Here is a 20,609-nt window from a genome sequence, read left to right on the forward strand (position 1 = left end):
TTTTGTGATGTGGTATCAGGTTCTGTGTTTGCGATGTTTTTCTTCCTCAACTTGCTGACTTGGGCGAAAGGCTCGTCAGGAGCAGTACCATTCACGACAATGTTCGCGGTAAGGTTTGGTGGTCATTTACGTGAAAGCAGTTGATCGGTTTTAGGTTTTGGTTTTATGGTTTGGGATTTCTGTACCCTTGGTGTACCTGGGCGCAGCTGCAGCGTATAAGAGAGAATCTATTGGTTTCCCCTGCCGAGTCAACTCGATTCCTCGACCTATCCCTCCGCAGCCTTGGTTCCTGAGGCCCTGGTTGCTATGTCTGGTTGGTGGCATCCTGCCCTTCGGCGCGGTCTTCACGGAGTTGTTCTTCATCATGAGCTCGTTATGGCAGCATCAGTTCTACTACCTCTTCGGATTCGTCGTTCTTGTTTACCTCGTCCTCGTCATTACGTGTGCGGAGGTGTCAATAGCCCTGACCTACTTCCAGCTCACGGCTGAGGACTACCGTTGGTGGTGGCGAAGCTTCTTCGTATCAGGAACGAGTGCACTGTATGTGTTCGGGTGAGTGGTAGTCCATTGTGATTTATAAATGTTATATACCGCTCTCTCAGCTATTCCTTGATGTACCTTGGAACCCGATTGCAAATCGTGAATGTGGTCTCGATAGTAGTTTATGTGGGTTATATGGCAATGATCTCGGCGGCTTTCTTCCTCTTGACTGGGTGTAAGTTCTGGTGATTGGGAGTAGTCGTACTGGCGTGGGATTTGCAGGATTTATGGTAGGTATTGGATTTATCGCGACGTTTTTCTTCGTCCGTGCCATATACGGCTCGATCAAGGTGGATTAGGGACACACATCGAGGATAGATTTTTGAGGAGTTCGAATGAACTACCCGGGCAAGTGGACAACATTGCATAGCAGATGTAGGAGTGAGATGAAATATATAACTTTTTGTTTTCGTCGACTTTGGTTTGCATCAATGGGCCTCTGGGCTGGTACTTTTGTTGTAGTGCTATGTAGGCTTCTCCCCATCATGTTCATTCCGGTAGTCGGTGATGGGTGCTAATGATGTGAATCCGTTCGGTAAGTCCAACAGGAGCTACTCCAAGTCGCCTTTCTACTCGTCTGGCAAGTCTCGATCGTACCATGCGAAGAAGAGGTCGAAGGCGTCGTGGGTGGAGCTCTTGAACGGCTGGTGCGGCATCACTGCAGTACCGTGGGATGAGGTCACATCTGGAGTATGACCGAGTGATGGTAGATACGTAATAGGATCCAGGCGGCTCGAGACGACCGCAAGCTCGACCGCTCTCGGCCGAGGTATCCGAAGATTCGTCGCATAGTACGTGGGAGTTCTTTGCTACTATTCTTGAGAATGCACTCGTAGGTTCGTGCACCAAAGTTCGATACGATTTCTGGAGCAGTGAACTTGCTCAATTCACTGGTCATTGGAGCTTCCACGTACGTACGTGGAGGGTTTCGCGGTGTCGCCCTGCTGGTAGTTGGGAATCCAGATATGGCACATAAGATAGGACTGTAACTACTATGATATGGACATATCGTGATTAGGTATTATCCAGACTTTCCAACTACGTTGGAGCCAATATGGATTGATGCCACGCAAAGGTTCATCATTCTCGTCCTCGTGAGTGAAGAGCTCGGGAGGACTCCGTATGCGGTCTGGTAGGTTGTCGAGTTCTTCCTCAGAGTTGCTGCGGAAGGGTTAGTGTGGTTCCTATCTATCTCCAACTGCATCGATGCGTTTCTCATATGGATTCCCGGGGTAGGCCTGCTGGGTGGCGGTCTTCTTGCATGGCTGTCAGTTCCTCACGGTATGGGTGCTTCGACCCTTTTTTAATATCCCGGCTAGTATGTTTGGTAGTATGATGATATTGCGGTTACTAAGAGTACGAGAGCTGGTCCGAGGCGTGCGGACTGTCAGTGGTTTCCGCGAGCTTTGGATTATGGTACAAGGCTTTACGGATTCTGGCAAGCTGCTCGTGTGGACCTATGCTATCGTTGGCTTGGTCCATCTACTATTCGGGTTACTTTTACTGCACATTGTTGCAAGTAGTGGGGACTTTGAAGGAGACGAATATGTGGGGTTTCCGACGGTATTCGACCGTACATGTAGTATCGTCAGGTTCACAGCTTATTCGGCTCCCTGGGGAATTCTATGTTTACATTATTTCAAGTGATGACCCTAGACAGTTGGGCTGGGAGCGTGGTATGCCGTTTACACGTCCGTGCCTGAGACAAGCCGTTTGTGTAGGTGCGGCCTATCATGCATACGTCCCTTGTGGGGGTTGGGGTCATTCTGCTTTTTATCGGCGTCTCGTCATTCGTCCTTTTTAATTTGGTTACCGCTATAGTGGTAGAGCAGGCGTTCTCGGCGGTGTCGGCTGACAAGGAGCTTCTGGTTAGTATGAAGCGGTCAAGTGAACAGGAGGCTGTGGAGGCTCTGAAGATGTTATTTGAAGAACTCGACGAGGATGGGAGCGGCGAGTTGTCCTCACAGGAGTTCACGGACGTGTTGGACGACCCTAAGTTCATTCGAAGGCTGGCTATGCTCGATCTTGACGTATCGGAACTACCGGAGCTGTTTACGCTGTTCGACACGGGGGACGGTATGGTCAGCACGGAGGAGTTCTGCGAGGGCATGCTTCTGGCAAGAGGGGGTGTTGTTTCGTGTCCACTACCCGGTAAGCGGCTTTGTAGGTACAAGGGGAAATACGGAGTAAGGATATGTATAACTGTGTGGTCTACGCTAAGACGCTGAGTGAGGTGGTGGAGGTATGCGGGACTGAGTGAGTTGGAATTCTGAGCGATTTCTGGTGATTGTTCATAGTCTAGGCAACTTGAAGACCGGGTGTATTTGCCTATGCTGGAGTGTACTGACGTTCATATTCCGGAGCTCATGGTCCAGATGGATGACGCTTTCACTGACCTGACAGTTATGACCCAGTGTGTCAAGGTGGGGGGCGTGCGCGAAAAAAGGGCGGCTATCGTCTCCAGTGTGGGGAAGTATATACACATGGTCAACTAGGTCTGTTGGTGATAATACGGAAACTCTAAGGAAATTGCGTTATTTTTTATTTCTGTACGCTCTAGCCGAATTTATATGAGAAGGGAAAATTCAGCAGAACTTCCCAAAAATTTCGTCAGAATCTTGATATTGTCACCAAAACATGTGCATATTCTCCCACACTGATTATGGTCTTGCAGACGATTACAATTACGGAAAGCCTAGGAAGAGTGCAGAACGCAGGGGTATTCCCGCAGCCTCCGACAGCCCCCCCTCTTGAGACGTCACCTTTGTTTGACGATGAAAGCGACTCGGAGGAAGATAGCTCTGGTGAAGGGTCCACCTCGACACAGCTCACTGAGCTGGTGGACAAGGGAATACAAGTATCGAGGAAGCTAAGTCCTCGACAATAAACGGCCGATTATGTAGGGGCGAAGAATTCCGAGGACTAACCAAATGCGGTTGTGCCTTACGGGTCAGGTTGTTTACTTTCAACAGGAAATCAAAGTCATGTGAAATGCCTAGAGATGGAGATGTGAGTTTTTTTCCTATCGAAGTGTACATGGTCGCATTGGAAATGCCCTGGAAAATTTTCGTCGTGGTCATCTGTGCTAGTGGGTTGAGTTTGGGCGGATTTTGGATCTTCCAATTAGTGTGTAATATCTAGTTGGCGTTTTCCCATCATATGAACTATCAGAATCTAGCCGGAGGAACGACGGTGGCTTCACAGCAGAGCACCGCGCCGTCCTACTCGTACGCGGCTCCATCATATCCTCAACCGAGCCCTCAGCAGAATGTCCCACTTGCTGCCGCTAGGGATGCACCCGCTGATTTTGGTGACAGAGCCGGGGAAAATTTCTCCAACCCGCTAGCCCAGTTCGCGGCTCAAGCTCCACAGCTTTTCAACGGTGCTCCTCCTCCTCAAGGTCAGCAACAGGGGAACTACATGTATGGTGGAGATGGAGGGAACATGCAACAACAGGCTTATTACAATAACGCGATGTAAGTAACTTCAAGTTAGTAGTAAGGGATATGCTAATTTTGTTCTAGGGACTACTCTGGGAACCGATACAGTTATGGTGGGTATAACGGAGGTGGTTACCCGGCCTATGGCGGCTATGATGCATTTGGGTATGGCTATTATGAAGATCAGTTGGGCGCTAATCTCAAGGCGGTACAGTGGGAAAAATACACTTTGACCGAGTTCCAGAAGCACTTCTATGTAGAGCATCCACGGGTTGCGGCTATGACTCCTGAAGAGGTCGAGCTTGTAAGAAGGAGACTGGACATCGAAATCATACACGGGGTTGATGTTCCAAATCCCATCACGCAGTTCGAAGAGGCATGCCTACCAGACTATATAATGGTGGAGATTCAGAAGGCTGGTTTTGTGAGCCCTACTCCTATTCAAGTGCAGGGCTGGCCAGTCGCACTATCTGGTCGGGATATGGTTGGTATTGCTGAAACTGGGAGTGGCAAAACACTAGCCTTTCTATTGCCAGCTGTGGTGCATATAAATGCACAGCCGTACTTGCAAAAAGGGGACGGCCCGATTGTGTTGGTCTTGGCACCAACGAGAGAGCTCGCGTTGCAGATTAAGGAAGAGTGTGACCGCTTCGGTAGAAGTTCACGAATTTCCAATACATGCTGTTACGGTGGTGTGCCTAGAGGGCCCCAGGCTAGAATGCTCCAGAACGGGGTTGAGATATGCATTGCCACTCCAGGGCGGTTGATCGATTTCTTGGAGTCGGAAGTTACGAATTTGAGAAGAGTTACTTACCTAGTGCTTGACGAAGCTGATCGTATGCTGGATATGGGCTTCGAACCTCAGGTGAGAATTTGTAGTTGGTTTCTTTCGAGCAGTGTGGGAGAATATGCACATGGTGAACTACATGTGTTGGTAACAATATGGAAATTGTGAGAAAATTTTGGAAAGTTTTTATCGGTTTTTCTACGCTTTTACTATAATTCGTATATGAATTTGTATATTTAGTGAGGAAGCTTTCGAGGTCCGCTGAGAAAAGCGGACATTCATTTCACAACTGCTCTCGAGTGTATATCATCACATTCGGAGAGTATCAGGTTCGTAAAATAGTTTCCCAAATAAGACCGGACAGACAAACTCTGATGTGGTCGGCGACTTGGCCTAAAGATGTGCAGCAGCTCGCCAGGGATTTGTGCAATGAGGAACCAGTGCATGTCACTGTGGGTCAATCTGGACATGCTTGCCACAAGTAGGTGTTGAGTATTTCACGTTGGCTATCTTTCTCTCTCAGTATTCAACAGTTCGTTGAGGTCGTTGAGGAGAACGTCAAATCAGAACGTTTACAAGCACTAATGCGAGCAGTTGCCTCTGCCAGTGGGGGAGTTTTCGACGCCAAGGCCCTCATTTTCACTGACACGAAGCGGTGCGCTGATGATATTACTAGAGTGCTCCGTCGTGACGGCTGGCCTGCCCTGTCAATTCATGGTGATAAGAAGCAGTCTGAACGCGATTGGGTACTCGCGGAGTTCAAGAGCGGTAGAATGCCTATTATGATCGCCACCGATGTGGCTAGTCGTGGCCTTGATGTCAAGGACGTTAAGTATGTGATAAACTATGATTTTCCCGGTACGGTAGAGGACTATGTTCATCGAATTGGCCGTGAGTATAGGCTTACTGCTATGTGTTGTTGTTCTATGGTGCGGATGGTAGGTACTGGCCGAGCTGGTGCGCATGGTACTGCTTATAGTTTTTTCACCGCCGACAAGGCGAAACTTGCCAAGCCTCTGATTGGTATTTTGAGGGAGGCGTCTCAACCCGTGCCCGAAGCCCTCGAACGTCTAGCTTTCGCGAGCAATGGTATGAATGATAATGGAGGAAAAGGAAAGGGTCGTTACGGCAAAGGGAAGGGATATGGAGGCTATGGAAAAGGGAAAGGAAAAGGAGGAGGAAAGGGCCCTGTAGGAAGTGGAGCGAATGCGGTAGGATTTGGTCGGGTGGACGGCGAAGCCCATACCCATTAGGTCGCTAGTAGTGGTAGTAGTGGTAGCAGGAGTAGTACTAGTAGTAGCCCTTGAAATGAGATAATATACATCGCAAATGTGAATTTGAGCGTATTTTTGAAATCCATATGCTGAAAGTGTTTCCTTAGATGCCTGTGGGAGGAATGAAAGGCAAAGGTGGTCCTCCTAGCAAAGGCTTCCGTAGTGGCTTCAAAGGCGGAATGTAAATGATAGTACAAATAAGATGATGTTTCTCTCGGTATGTTGTAATGTGTGATGAGGTTCTATCCTTACTGTCTACCCCTCGCTGGCTTGTCACACTAAGCTTTGACGGTGTAGTGCCAGCCTTGCCCGATGTCGTATCTGTTGTCTCCCGTACAAGTCTGGGAACATACATGATTAACGCTTTTCAGAGAGGATAGTTGTGGGTATTATAGGCTACTGCATGGGTAGGAATATAATCCCTTGTCACGCCTCGATGTATTCCTGTTGTAAACATCATTTGTACTACTGCATACGACTGCCCCTCAGTGGGCATGCTTTAAAGTTGTTCCTCGTTCTCATAGTATTAAACCATTTTTTGGAAATAACTGTCCTGGCAGTCATTTCCTGTGTGCACCATTCAGGCTGGGAGGACATTTATGTTCGTCCCTATGCTAGTTTGGTCGCGCTTACTCTTTCGAGGATAAGGGCATGTTCCGGTATGGGGCGGTGGTTGGCGACATTTTTATGACTGCTGCACTAGCTGTCATTTTCATCGATAACTGTTATTTGAAATAGATCACGATTTTTCCCACCTAACAGGAAGCAGTTTTCGAGTTAAATTTCGGTGGTCCCATGGTCCTTACAGTTGGCAACCTTTTTACCCACTGATAAATGTTCGAGGTTAAACTGAGAAGCGAGTCCAAGGCTGATGACAGCGTGTATACTGCAAACCCCGGTGCTGTGGGATATCTCCTCGCTGCAGCACATGATGGCGATGTGGACGAGATGCGTCGTGTCTTAGCCCAGAACTCGGGTTTGACGGTCAACAGTTGCGACTATGACAAACGTACGCCACTGCATTTGGCTGCTGCTGGAGGCCATGTGGAAGCTGTGAGGTTCCTCCTGGAGGAGGGGGCCGCCTTGACCCCGGACAGAATGGGCATGTTGGCACTACACGATGCGGTTATGAATAATAATGCGGCTGAGATCCGCTCCATGCTTGCTGAGGCTGACCTCAAATGCCCTGGTGGTGCGTGCTATCTACCTCCTGAGAAAGCCCAGATGCTCAGAAACGCTGATGTCTCTGAGGGCGCCGGCATGAGTATTACTACTGAGGAGGTCGAGACGAAGATGACACAAGTGTTCTCTATCATATCTAAGGAAGGTGTTTTTGCTCCTGCTCGCCTGTGGTTTGAGATCCAGTATTATTTCACGGACCTCGGGCTCCATCCGAAGTACTTCATGCATTGTACCAGCGCTCAGATCGCGAGACATATACATTGTCTGATGGCTGCTAAGAAGGTAGCGCAGTCCACAGGGTCTTCAAGCATCCACTTCGAGATCGAGGATGAGCAGTCTGGCTTCTTCCTAACGTCAATGGATGACAACCAGGTCACCCCCACTGAGAGGTTATTGGCGGACTACCTCGCAAACTGCGGCAGTGGTGAATCTTTTTCCGTCATTTTCATCAAGTCCGAGAAGCCTCCCGTTGTTGATGGGAACGCACCCTTGGGAGTGTTCATGGTGGATAAGACTAGGTTTGACACTCACGTTGGTGTTGGTGACGTCGCTGAAGAAGAAGATCTACAACTCGTGGCATCGCCTTTCTTCCTACAGCGCAAATCGCTGGACTCCCAAAAGTTGTACCAAAACTTGGTGCACGAAATCATGAAGACCAGAAACGCTGTGGTTAAGCTCATCGAAGCTCCTGCTCATATGGTCCGCCAGAAGGGTAGTCACGTGTTACAGTTCGCCTTGTACGACGTTGAAAGAAAGGGCAAGGTTTTTTTCGCCGAGTTCAGCGAGTGTTTGCGCGCTCACGGAGTGGTCCCACAGCGTATGTACATCGAGTCATTTGCTAATGGTGTGGTAGCTTATCATTGCTACTTGGGAGCTGAGTACAGCCCTGAGAAGCTCCAAGATCTGGTCAAGACCCTCCGTTATGTTAGTCACTTCAAACATAGTCCCAAGCGTTCAGCTCTCGTCTGGGACCTCGTTCTGAAGAAGCAAATAACACCAGCGCAAGCGGTGTTCTTCATCACTGCGGTGAAGTTCGTTTTTACCTTTTTCCCTAAGGAGACGGCCGAGTACTTGACGTTAGCGGAGTTTACTAAGGCCAATGCTGAGATGAAGCGCAAACTCGACGATCTTTTCCTGCAAACCATGTCCAACGCTATTACGTTCGAGAGGATCTATGACACACTGGTGTCCCATTATGAGCTGGCGTGTCTCATGTACGACGATTTCAAGAAGGTCGCTAAGGGTGAATGCGAGCCCTTCTATAACGCTGCTCTTGCTGATAGGATCGATGACGAAGTGGCGCATAGGTTGGAGGCTAAGATCCTCAAGACCGCACTGAAGCTCACTGCCCATCTGCGTATGACGAATTTTTTCAAGTCCGGAACGGCTGCAGCAATTGCTATGAGGTTCGACGGTAGCCTGCTGGAAGATCGGCCGCGGTCTCTATTTCCGGTGATCCCCTATGGTATCTATATGGTTACTGGCCGTGGATTCTATGGGTTCCATATCAGATTCCGCGACATTGCTCGTGGTGGAATACGTATGATACGTTCGGCTAGCACGCAGGTGTATAGCACGAACGCCTCGTCGCTGCTGGAAGAGAACTACAACTTGGCTTTCACTCAGCACCTCAAGAACAAGACATTCCCGGAGGGCGGGTCCAAGGGTACGATCCTCCTCGATCTGGGCGACCAGAATCTCGAGACTAACGGTCGTGACTCCTTCAATAAGTACATCGATGCTCTGCTGGATTGCATGATGCCTCAGCAGACTGGTATCTTCTCGCATCTGCCCACTCCTGAGATCTTGTTCTTTGGTCCGGATGAGAATACTGCTGGATTCATGGACATGGGTGCATATAGGGCTAAGGCCAGAGGCTACCTTTATTGGAAGGCTCTCACCACAGGCAAGTCGACTAAGCTCGGTGGAGTCCCTCATGACCGTTACGGTATGACCACCAACAGCGTCCATCAGTATGTTATCGACCTACTACAGCTGCTCGGGGTGGACGAGACCAAGATCACCAAGGTCCAAACTGGAGGACCAGATGGAGATTTGGGGTCTAACGAGATTCTCATTGCTAAGGACAAGACCGTCGCTGTGGTGGATGGTTCCGGGGTTGCCTATGATCCCAACGGCCTGAACCGCGAGGAGCTGGTGCGCTTAGCTCGCCTTCGCATACCGATCAGCAACTTCAACAAGGACAAGCTGACTGATGACAAGAATGCGTTCTTATATAATATCTCCGATAAGAACATCGACTTGCCCAATGGAGAGCACTTCAAGACAGGCGTGGAGCTCCGCAATGTCTTCCCTCAACTCGAGTATTGCTCTGGAGATCTCTTCGTTCCGTGTGGTGGACGCCCCGCAACTGTGAATATGGGTAATATTCACACTATGTTCAACTCTCAGAAGGAGCCCAAGTTCAAGTACATTGTTGAGGGTGCCAACCTGTTTTTCACAGAGGATGCTCGTCGGGTGCTGGAGAAGGCCGGAGTTCATCTATTTAAGGACGCCTCGACTAACAAGGGCGGAGTAACCTCAAGCAGTATGGAAGTTTTCGCCGCGCTGTGTATGGATCCTAAGGAGCACGATCAGTTGCTTACTATCCCCGACGTTACTCTCCCACCACCTGAGTTCTATCAGCAATATGTTAACGAGATCTTGGCCGTTATTAAGCATAACGCTTCGATGGAGTTCAGCGCTATATGGAAGGCTAATCACGAGACTTTGGCTGCCGATGGCAACGGATATGTTCTGAAGATAGACGCCACTCAACTACTCTCTAAGAAGATCAACACTCTGAAGGAGTATACCATGAAGGTCTTCAGCGAGAAGAATCCAGAGAACGAATGGTTGGTTCGTGCTGTTCTTCGCCGAGCCATCCCTCGTCTGTTGTTGGTCCACTGCGGTATTGACAAGATCTTGGAAAGGGTTCCCGAGGCCTACATTCTGGCTGTCTGTGCTACCTGGATAGCGAACACGTTCGTCTACAAGTATGGTCTGGAGGCTAGCGAGTTCGCGTTCTATCAGTTTATGCGTAATCTCGAGGAGCATGCGCAAGGAGAGACTACTCCTACTACTATGGAGTTAAGGAAGAGTGTTCCCTCAATGGGCCTCTTGTGATCGTTTCGGTTGGTAGAGTTGGCAGATCGCAATATATTTTATAATAGTTCTCTTTTTCATCGGAAGTCTGCTTCGCTCAACTTTGGAACAATTATAGCTGATTTTGATATGGATGTTTGTATAACGATGGATAATCATATCTCAAAAGTGTCGAGCTTGCGTTATCTGAGTGTCATTGTTATGCGGGGTGGATGAGTGCATTGTGAGGAGTCCTTTTCGGCGCCTCATGTGAGTGACCTTGAGAGTCCCTCGATGTTATCCTCGTGAGTGTTCCCTCAAGTTATGGTCATGTCGTTAGCGGCATCACTAGACCCTAATCCAGTAGCAGCAAGAATAGCTCAGCAAATGCACGAGATGCTTCAGCTCCTTATGAACGCCTTGTTCGAAGCTCGAGTGCTTCCTAGGTCTGAAGAAGGTACATATCAAGACTTGCATGCACTGTAAGGACAACAACGTCAGACTAGTTGTGGTCTCCACGCTGTTGGTCAGTTACAGCGAGTTGAGCTGTTATGTGAAGACAGCCGAAGGGAGGAAGAATATCATTACTAGAAGCCAACCTTTATTAATTCTCTCGACACCATTGCTCACTGCTCTTGATGCAGGCACTCTTCGAAGGTACAGAGCTTCTAAACACAACTGTTCGCCTATGCATACGTGGAGGGTTGAGAATCAGTGATCTCATATCAGTTACAAAGCTTTCCTCAAAGACTTTCTGGTTCCGGGGTTCATCGCTCCGTCTCTAGAGTTGAACTTGTGCGAGGCGAACATGGAATGGGAGTTCGAATGGACTCCAGTGGCGGAGCGTTTGCTCGCAGTAGCCCTGTACACCTTTGGTCATCATGCTCGGTCAGCGGAGGAAATTTTCAAAGTACTGCTTACCTTGGCTTACCAATGTGCCATGGTTTGATGTTAATAACAAAATTATGTGTTCTTTTTCGCTAGGTGTACCTCACAAGTCTTGTCCCCTCCCCTTCAACCGTACAGGGTAAACTTAGAAGAGAGTTGATGGGCACTGGTCGTACGTCGGCTCCTATCAAGAAGTGGCACCAAGACCAGATGGCGCCTTGGAAGCTCGAGGAAGATATAGCACTCCAACTCGGCGTGGCCAAGTACGGGTCGTACACCACCTTGGCCTGGCACCACATAGTCACGACAACTGATTTGTTGAGTCGGCGCGATCCAGTTAGCTGTTGTTATCGATGGTTTGGAGTTATTCTGCCGAAGTATTCCGGCAAACGCCAAAGTGCTTTGCTGAGATACAAGTCTTATCTACTTGGTGAATTAAGAATCGGTCGGCCTCGAGGTCCTCAAGCTGCGCCGAAGAGGAAACGATCGGAAATGGCTAGCCTCGCTGATGGTGAGGTCTCTGATAGCGATTACGAATCGACCACCTTGAGTACTGATAGTTGAGCATGACTTATATTTGGTCGATGCGCGTTGAGTTTGATTCATCCAGTGATATGTACTTGAAGGTCTCTAGTGGTACTGAGCTCATCGGCTCCTGTATTGATGGCGACCGTGCCAGTGGTTGGCCTCTGCTGAAGCACCCAACGCGTAGTATACGTACCACCACCGTGGTGGAATCACTAACGATTTGATTGTAACCAATCAACCATCAATGATATTGTTGGTAGCTTAATCGTAGCTAGAATGAATGTCAAGCCGCTCAGGCTAGTCCAATCTGCTTCATAACCCCCACAGACTCTGACGGTCAGATGAAGCTCCGAGCCTCAGAATTGAAACACATATCTCCATGTAGACTTAGAGACGTAGACCGCGGGAGCCTTCTCCCAGCGTCGGTAACGTGCATGCGAGGCTGCCTTGATGAGCTCGCCAAGATTCATGTTGTTGTTACAGCTTCGATCATCGTATCGCGGTGATGATAGTTTTGGGGCGAGCGAGAAGAATACCTGGGTGAGCGAGTTTGTACTCACGTATCAAGGAACGCGCACAAGACTCTTGCATGGCTCCAATCTGTATAACTTTCCGATAGCTTATTTTTACTACTTCCCTCAATGAATCATACCTGTGCTGTTCTCTCTGTGGCGGCATCTCTTCTTGGGTCTCTTCTCTTCGGACTATGTTTGGGGTTCTCCGGTCCCGCCATTGACACTATGAAGAACGATGTTACTACCCCGGATGGAACACTTATCGAAATTGGCGAAGGATCGTCATTTTTCGTATTCCGCACCGCCACCGAAGCCTCTCTGTTTGGTTCAATGCTCAACATCGGTGCCATGGTGGGAGCACTGGGTGGAGGGCCTCTGAATGAGAAGATCGGTCGCAGGTGGAGTCTCATTGGAGTGTCTCCTCTCTTCGCGTTGCCTTGGCTTTGGGTTGCTCTGGCCACAACGGCTTGGCAACTGATTGTCGCCCGTGTCATTATGGGCATCGCGCTCGGCATGAGCTCCTTCACCGTGCCCACTTACATTGGGGAAGTCTCTCCTACTAAGTATCGTGGATTGCTGGGAGCATGCAATCAAGTGGCCATTACCGTTGGTATTCTCCTGGCGTATGTCCTGGGATTGGCACTACGAACTAAAGCAGGATCAGTCGATCCCAACGCCACTGCGACTACCTTCTGCGAATGGCGTCAGCTGAGTTTCATATACATCATCCCCTCCGCACTTCTAGGCATAGCAATGTTCTTTGCACCAGAGTCTCCACGGTGGCTCGCTTCAAAGTGCAGAGACACAGAAGCGAAGGCAGTGCTTATAAAGCTGCGTGGAGCTGACGAGAATGACCCACACGTTAAGGCTGAACTGGCCGCCTTGGACGCCCTACACACGAAGAGATATGTTCAAGGAAAGGACTCCATTAAGCAAAACTTGAGGGCTCTTAGTGAGTGTAAAATGCAACTCTTCATTGGAGTCATGCTACAAGTCTTGCAGCAGTTCGCAGGTGTGAATGGTATCATTTTCTATCAGACTTCTATTTTCCAAGCTGCAGGAATCGACAACAGAGATGTGGTATCGTTGTCGGTCATGGCTGTGCAGGTCGGTGTGACGCTAATTGGTGCTCTCATTATCGAAAAAGCGGGTCGACGATTACTCCTTATTTCGGCTGCCTCGGGTATGTGTATCAGTGCAATTCTGGAAGGTCTATTTTTCTACTTGAGAGACTCAGTTGGCAATCAAAACGTTGGATGGTTGGCAATCGTTGCGGCGTTCGGCTACATCGCGACATTCTCTCTTGGTGTCGGCGGTATACCGTGGTTAATTCTCGCGGAGCTCTTCCCTGATGAAGTCAGAGGAGTAGCTTCTTCAATCGCCACCGTGATCAACTGGCTTTGTAGCTTCCTAGTCACTGAACTCATGGAATCGATGACTAGGACTCTTACTTTCTATGGAACATTCTGGTTCTTCGCTGGAGTATCTCTCATGTTGGCCTTGTTCGTGGTATTCTTGGTGCCTGAAACTAAAGGAAGGACCTTCGAGGAGATTCAGGCATACTTTCAGCGTAGGTATCATTTCGATCACGGTAGTCACTCTTCAGCCTAGGCTTCTTGCCGAACGCTTTCCATGGAACTTATTGCAGAAATGATCGGGTATTCAGTCCTTTTTTTCCGGAAAACTAGAGACTCATTGTCTCCATGTTAGTCATGAATTGTTCTTTGAGAACATTCATAGTATTAAGAGAGGTCAGCAAAGTCACAGATAGAGCTATAGTATTGTCGTCATAATTTTCCATCTTAGCTTGAGCTCATGTTTCTTACTGTTGACTCGACGGTATTTAGTACCAGTATCATTTTGAAGCGAACGAATCCCGACAATCTACTTGATATATCCCCTGAGTGGGCCTACTAGCTACCTCAGATGAAGCTCTGTTACCATATAAGACTTCGCTTTGACTTCGTTTGCTCTCTGGGTGCCAGGATAGCTCTTTTTGAATACGCTAGAGTCTTCGTGTTGCGCTGACCAATAGTAGGATTTGGTTCATCGAATGAATTTCGCGTTGATGTGTGTGTCTTCTGTTTGTAGGCCGCAGTGATTCGAATAGTTTACGGGAGAGATTACTCGCATAAAGATTTCGTGGTTATTCCGCCTCCGCATCGAAATAGCGAATTGGGATGCAAGTTTTCGTATATCCGAGTATTCCAATGCTGTGCTCGAAAAGCCTCGTTCTATCACCACTTACTGTCGAAGCCTGGACTGTGTACGGATGGCTCGTTCACAGTCGTCGCACATTCGCTGCTTTGCGAAAATATGTTCTCTGCAGTGCGAGTAGGTTTTCCAATTTTCCTAAATAACATCGTCTGTGTGATGCAAGGATCGTCTGATCTAACTACTGCTATCTATTCTATATCTGCTCTAAGTTCAGTTTTCACTGTCGCGGGCTCCGAGTTATCCGCCACGTTAATCACCTTATGACTAGTGCGACCACTTTAGTCACTCAGGCCTCCAGTGAGGTTTTGTGGTTCCGAATAGATCGAGTCAGCGTCTCAAGGGAACGTTCTTTCAATTGATTGATACACTTTGTGTGTCGAGTGGAAATCCAAGGATAGACTGATCGCCTCGGAGGTCGCGGGCGAAAGCCAGGGATAACTCGTGGATTAACGTTCGTTCAAGTCGAACGGACTATCACAGTCTACAGTTCCCGAAAATCTTGACGACTGATAAACCTCGGAATCTCTCCAGCTGCCACATTCTCACCAGCAATGAGACCCCACGCCATCTGGAGGGATCAGATCCCCAACAGAGAGAAATACGGCAATGTTGTCTGGTCTATAGCATACAGGCCTGATGGACAGCAGGTAATAGAACAGAGCATTGACCATCCGAGCTGAGCGATCGCTGGAGCTCTTTCAGTTGGTGGTAGCTGTGGGCAACCGAGTGCTTCTCTACGACGCCAACGATGGCGATCTGGTCCACAGTTTGAAAGGTCATCGAGATAGTGTGTACTGCGTAACTTACTCGAAACAAGGGAAGTAGGGCCGGGGAGCATTCGTGCGTGTGCGGTACTCGTGCTAATGATTATCAGGAGGTTCGCATCCGGTGGAGCCGACCATCAAGTCATCATCTGGACTAGCAAAGGCGAGGGAATTTTAAAGTAGCACTCAGGTGGTTCGCCGATTCTTATATAGTTGAGGACGGATGCTGCCTCCTGCCGAAGGTGCTTAGATTGACTCAAATCATCGATGAGTATATTTGACTTGATGCCATCGCTTGATTCGGTTTGGCAGATATAGTCATAGCGACTCGATCCAATTCCTGGCCTACAACCCCGTGACACAGCAGCTAGCGAGCGGAACTCACAAATGATATAGGACTTTGGAGTCCTGAACAAAAGAGTGTTCAGAAACATAAGGTTGACCAGACTCCCATTCCGTACTGAATTCACTCCTGCTAGGTGCCTGCTAGAGTTCTCTGCATATCGTGGACAACGGATGGACTGCATTTGGCGCTCGGCTTGTTCAATGGGCACGTATCCATTCGCGACAAGTCAATACCTCCAACTAGGCTCCCATGCAATATCGTCCATAGACAGGTTTTGCGCGGAGAAGAGCAAAATAATTAGATCTGAACCCGTATGGTGCTTAGCGTGGAACCCCAGTCCCTCGAGATCTGAATCCACCGAAGTACGTAAATGCGTAAATGCTATTATGGTGACACTGCAGCATCACAGATCCTCACGGTCGGCTGCTGGGACCAGACGTTATCCTTTTATAAGCTTTCTGGTCAAGAAGCTGGACCACAACATAAGCTAGGCTACGACCCTTGCTCGATCTCCTTCTTCTCATCTGGAGAGTAGCCCAGTTCGCCATACTCGAATTAGTCGTAGGTGAATCGTACAGATACTTCGCTCTGGGCGGCTTTGATGGGCGCGTCCAGCTATGGACCAGAGATGGGATTTTACTCGAAGACATCGTTCAAATGGACAGCCCTGTCTGGAGCTTAGCCGTGATTCTCCCTTGAAAAATTGTACCCTAAAGACCATCACGCGGTGACAGGTTAGACCTATGGGTCCACCGAGCATCACGATCGGCACAGAAAATGGCGATGTGGCTGCTTATCAATTGATCTTCTCCACGGTGCGTCAAATTTTTCGTCACTAGAAGTAGATTCACATGTCCTAGGTCCATGGACTTCACAAAGATCGTTACGCTTACCGAGATAAAATGACCGACGTTGTCTTGCAACACTTAGTGTCTGATGAGAAAGTGAGATTTTTACTATCATAGTTGTCCAACCTAGTTTCCCCGGAAATAACACTGCTCGCCATCTCTTATCGTCATCACAGGTTCGTATCCGGTGTAAAGATCATGTGAAGAAGATAGCCGTTTACCGTAATCGACTAGTTGTTCAACTCCCTCAAAAGGTGCCGTTTGCTATTGACCGATCAATCTGTTGAGATTTCTCTAGAGTAAAAGAAAGCACAGTATTCACTAAGGCAGTGGAGTGTGTACCACTAAGTAATGCTCGCTGAGTTTGACTCAAAGAAAGGTCACGACAGAGCTCCTGATAGGCTGTATTCTAGTAGGTATTAGTATATGAAGTACCCGGTGACGACCCGCTTGATATGCGATACCAGCCAGTGGACAAGGTCCGTATCACCTTGGACTGCTCGTTGCTGGTGGCCACTGCCCAGCATTTCATCCTTTGTCACGAGAAACAACTACAACTGTGAGGCGAAGACCTCAGCTCGCTGTGTTGTAGATCGTAGACGTCAGATATTCGAGTGCTGGTGTTATGGAACGCGAATGGCGTCTAGATAGTCTCATACGATACATCAAGGTCTTCGGAGGAGTGCCTGGGAGTGAGGGCATCCTGGCAGGACTCAAGAACGGTCATGTAAATCTCTTCAAGCAAGGCATTCTTCTCCATCATGTGATGCCGTGTTAGATTGTCAAGATCTTCATCAACAGCGCCTTTCCGATAACGGTTATAAAGCAGACGAGTCCCGTGAGGTGCCTCGACTTCTCATGTGAGGAAAACAAGTTGGTCCACTGAACTCAATCTCAACGATAGGCGATCGGAAAAAGCTCGCTATCGTTAATGAGAGCGCTACGTTAATGGTCTACGACTTGGAAACACAGAAGCTGTTGTAAACTCATCAGCGATGATTCATGTGATTGGAGAGGAGTAGATACCAGGAAGCAGGAGCCAGCTCGGTAGCATGGAACCAGGAGTTCCCCGATATGGTCGCATACTCCGGAAACGACACGCTCTGCATCAAGACTGGCAGCTTTCCTCCTCACCCTCAGAAGCTGCATGGATTTGTACTCTTTCCTAAGCCTTCTTCGACGACCACCACAGCTGCTATCTCAGGTTGTCGGTTTCAAAGGCAGTAAAATTTTCTGTCTAAAATCCGCATCCATGGAAACTGTCGAGATCCCTCAGGGGCCCTCGCTTTACAGGCAACCCGAACACTAGATTCTGTTCGCATGCACTTGGAAGGTATTTATCCGTTGGTAACTTTTCCGCGGCATACGAAGTTGCCTGTCTCGGTGTGACCGACGGTGACTGGCGACAGCTGGCTTTGTACGCTCTCAAGGAAATGGTCTTCGATGTGGCCCGCAGAGCTTTCATTAGAATACGCGATGTATGGTATCGACTATAGCATCACATGTTCACGAGACTCCTCGAGATACGCTATATTGATTTGCTTCATAGACTACTATTACAGTTGACGACTCGTAATGGGATCTCGGTGTCGGACACGAGATTCCTATACATGCCAATGTGGGTGCTTTCTTCAAGCTAGGCGTGTCAACTTGGAATGTATACGGTAGGTACTTAGAGGAGTTCTCCAAGAGGAATTGGAGCAAGGAAGATCGTGCTTTGGTGGCGGCCTATGTTCTGGCCTATGAAGGCCGCTTCCATGAAGTAGATGTGGTAGAATCTACAACGACCCTATGCTGCTGGTCCTCAGGCTGCTGTACACTTTGGTCAAGCGAAGGAATACGGTCTGGCAACGGAAATGTTCACTGATCTCAGGAGGTGGGATGATGCCAAGAAATGGGCTGATATTCACGAGAAGGCTGTCCAGAATGGCGAGGTGATCATACCCGCCGCTACTTCGGCTGAGCTGCTGCTGTTGCTGCTCGTATTGATCTACAGATTGACATACCAAGCAAAGAGCAGCTATCAGCCTCTGAGAACAAGGAAGACAACGCCAACTTGGTTCCAGATGGAAACACTCCTGGACAAATTCCCAAGCGAGTGAGGTGAACTAGTATGCGGTATTGCTACGCTATGCTCGCTAGGGGCCTTCTACTACAACGGGTTTGATGCTAAAGCAAGCTGAGTCAAGTGAAGAAGATGGTGATTTACGTGCTGCGGCCGATATGTAGTCCTGTCAGTGTCTCAGTAGCGTGAACAAGGTGAGAACAGGTACCTCCAAGTTGGGCAGAAGGAGCGTGCGGCGGCCCTCTACACTCAAATAGGGGCTCTCGAGCCCCTCATTGAGATTGTCCGTTCCTGTGACCGACAGAATGACCAAGACGAGGGGATCATGCTGGACGCTGCGGCCTGCTTCGTGAGGAATAACATCAATGTTTATGGCTGTCACTGCCGCCCAGATAAAACATGATCATTACATGTTTGCGAAGGAAGCACTAACGAGAGCGGAAGACTTTGAGAACCTCATTAGTCTGCATGTGAAGAAGAGCAGGTTGCCCGACAAGCCTATGAAAGCGGTAGCTGACGTAGCTCGACAGGTGGGAGGAAGCGTTCCAGCTGGCTCGATCACATCCCGAGCTGGCCGAAGAGATCTACCTACCTTGGGGCAACTGGTTGATCAGCAACGACAGGTCGTTTTGTTATCTAAGCCTTCGTCCGGAACGCATTGCAGATACGAAGAAGCCTATGAAGCATTTGAGAAGGCTGGTCGCTCTGACCTAAGTTCTGACATGCTGCGTCAGCTGACCAACCTCTCGGCTGAGCAAAAGCTCTTCAAGCAAGCTGGCATGTACAGTTAATCGAAAACGTCGACGAAAGGCTACTTCTGACATCTCAAGATACGCATGGAAAAGAGCTAAGAATGCCGCATTGAGGGAAGAGGAAGATGAGAGCATCCGCTTGAGGCTGCAATCTGATGTGTACGCAGTAGCCGCCACGTGGAGCAATGAACTGTATCGATGCTCAGCTACTTGGCTTATTCCGATGTGGTTTCCCACATAGAAGGGCCTCTCGCATCATCCCCGTTGGAGCAGATCCTTCATGCATGTGTGTTTGTGGAGAACATGGCCAGTCAACTCGGCGAGCTTCCACTCGGCGTGAAACGCTCGAACGTGTAAGGGAACTTCAGAATTGATCGCTGTCGAACGGAGCGCGGCTTTCAAGGTTGTTCGTTTTGGCCGACACTGCAATACGATTACAATGTTTCAAGCTAGCCCGTAGGCTGTCCAATTTCGAACGCTATGAATCATCTATCAGGAGCCGCCCACGATCGCTTGGGGTACGTGAAACTCCCACGGCAATTGTATGCGAAGGCGCAATATTCAGTAATCAACAATGTACATCTCGGGACCAGCGCGATGATCACAATCAGACCCTGAAAGCCAGATCAGCCGCACTGGTCGACAGCGATGACGTTTCGCATGTCTGCGGTCGCTGTGGCTCGACGCTCGCGTACTTGATTTCATTCGAGGGTATCATATGCGAACATATCGATGTCCCTATTTCGAATTCGTTTAGGTTCTTCGTCCCCAGAAGCTATCGAGCCCGAGCACTGCACTGAATGCCTGCATCCAGTGGTAAGTCGGAATTCTAATATTTGGCAGAGTCAATCGCTAGTGCAGATACGATCCTCAATAGGCTGGGAACCTCTACCTCTGTTGGAGTTCGTGAGTTGAATTCAACTTGATAGGCGCGAATTGGAAGATCTCCATTTAGGAAGCAACCGATGAATCGCTCGACCAGGACGAGTTGATTTCGCTTGTGGAATGCGAACCTCGCTATCCAGTTGGACTACGTGATAGGAAAGAACTTCGTGGACGGGAATCGCGTAGAGCCTTGATCTTCGAGCAGAGCGTACGCTTGAGTCCAGGCGGACAAGGCGCCGACTGCCTCGTTCTTGATGATGAAGGCGGCGCTACGGCTGCCAGCTCGCTCTACGATGTGGACTCAGAGCTCCTCAGAACCATTGTAAGAGATCAAGACACTTTGTTGCCGTGATTATGTCGAAGGTGACTAGCGCTCGGAATCTGGTTCCGGGGGAGCCCTACAAGCGCACACGTTTACCAACAGAGATATTGTGTGAGTTACGGCCTGAGGAAGTACTCGTTATCGATCAAGGCTGCAAAGTAGCAGGAACTAG

The 20,609-nt window shown here is 48.9% G+C and overlaps 7 protein-coding genes across 7 annotated transcripts in view; all 7 read left to right on the forward strand.

Annotated features, from left to right (window-relative positions):
* Positions 1–839, forward strand: part of Pmar_PMAR014863 (conserved hypothetical protein) — a gene marked incomplete at both ends in the record, with an annotated part of 1,480 nt that extends 641 nt beyond the window's left edge. Inside the window, 4 exons of the mRNA XM_002776237.1 lie at positions 20–108; positions 155–552; positions 603–715; positions 775–839. Of these exons, the coding sequence (XP_002776283.1) occupies positions 20–108; positions 155–552; positions 603–715; positions 775–839 (665 nt within the window). The remainder of the gene's footprint in view (positions 1–19; positions 109–154; positions 553–602; positions 716–774) is intronic.
* Positions 840–971: 132 nt separating this feature from the next.
* On the forward strand, positions 972–3,035 carry Pmar_PMAR014864 (hypothetical protein; the record flags this gene model as incomplete). The annotated part of the gene is made up of 5 exons (XM_002776238.1): positions 972–998; positions 1,042–1,230; positions 2,262–2,621; positions 2,708–2,796; positions 2,843–3,035. The coding sequence occupies 5 exons, from the start codon at positions 972–974 to the stop codon at positions 3,033–3,035; spliced, it is 858 nt and encodes a 285-aa protein (XP_002776284.1).
* A 664-nt stretch (positions 3,036–3,699) lies between these two features.
* Positions 3,700–6,226, forward strand: Pmar_PMAR014865 (RNA helicase, putative; the record flags this gene model as incomplete). The annotated part of the gene is made up of 6 exons (XM_002776239.1): positions 3,700–4,016; positions 4,065–4,845; positions 5,097–5,248; positions 5,291–5,658; positions 5,710–5,978; positions 6,149–6,226. The coding sequence occupies 6 exons, from the start codon at positions 3,700–3,702 to the stop codon at positions 6,224–6,226; spliced, it is 1,965 nt and encodes a 654-aa protein (XP_002776285.1).
* A 649-nt stretch (positions 6,227–6,875) lies between these two features.
* On the forward strand, positions 6,876–10,456 carry Pmar_PMAR014866 (NAD-specific glutamate dehydrogenase, putative; the record flags this gene model as incomplete). The annotated part of the gene is made up of 1 exon (XM_002776240.1): positions 6,876–10,456. One exon carries the CDS (start codon positions 6,876–6,878, stop codon positions 10,347–10,349), a length of 3,474 nt encoding a protein of 1,157 aa, XP_002776286.1. The 3' UTR covers positions 10,350–10,456.
* A 580-nt stretch (positions 10,457–11,036) lies between these two features.
* Pmar_PMAR014867 (hypothetical protein) lies at positions 11,037–11,217 on the forward strand (the record flags this gene model as incomplete). Its single annotated transcript, XM_002776241.1, has 1 exon — positions 11,037–11,217. A coding segment is annotated over one exon (181 nt), but the record flags the coding sequence as incomplete, so codon positions are not given.
* Positions 11,218–12,364: 1,147 nt separating this feature from the next.
* Positions 12,365–14,245, forward strand: Pmar_PMAR014868 (hexose transporter, putative; the record flags this gene model as incomplete). The annotated part of the gene is made up of 1 exon (XM_002776242.1): positions 12,365–14,245. The coding sequence occupies one exon, from the start codon at positions 12,365–12,367 to the stop codon at positions 13,847–13,849; it is 1,485 nt and encodes a 494-aa protein (XP_002776288.1). The 3' UTR covers positions 13,850–14,245.
* Positions 14,246–15,006: 761 nt separating this feature from the next.
* On the forward strand, positions 15,007–19,269 carry Pmar_PMAR014869 (WD-repeat protein, putative; the record flags this gene model as incomplete). The annotated part of the gene is made up of 25 exons (XM_002776243.1): positions 15,007–15,102; positions 15,158–15,276; positions 15,330–15,398; positions 15,532–15,574; positions 15,699–15,790; positions 15,837–15,927; positions 15,975–16,096; positions 16,144–16,249; positions 16,426–16,509; positions 16,590–16,667; positions 16,830–16,972; positions 17,020–17,140; positions 17,192–17,273; positions 17,318–17,393; positions 17,436–17,568; positions 17,618–17,706; positions 17,747–17,896; positions 18,082–18,175; positions 18,222–18,347; positions 18,410–18,511; positions 18,556–18,638; positions 18,683–18,827; positions 18,871–18,962; positions 19,009–19,101; positions 19,143–19,269. The coding sequence occupies 25 exons, from the start codon at positions 15,007–15,009 to the stop codon at positions 19,267–19,269; spliced, it is 2,556 nt and encodes an 851-aa protein (XP_002776289.1).
* Positions 19,270–20,609: the final 1,340 nt, after the last annotated feature.

This window comes from Perkinsus marinus (genome assembly GCF_000006405.1).
Source record: "Perkinsus marinus ATCC 50983 genomic scaffold scf_1104296953800, whole genome shotgun sequence".
In the NCBI taxonomy this organism is placed as follows: Eukaryota; Perkinsozoa; order Perkinsida; family Perkinsidae; genus Perkinsus; species Perkinsus marinus.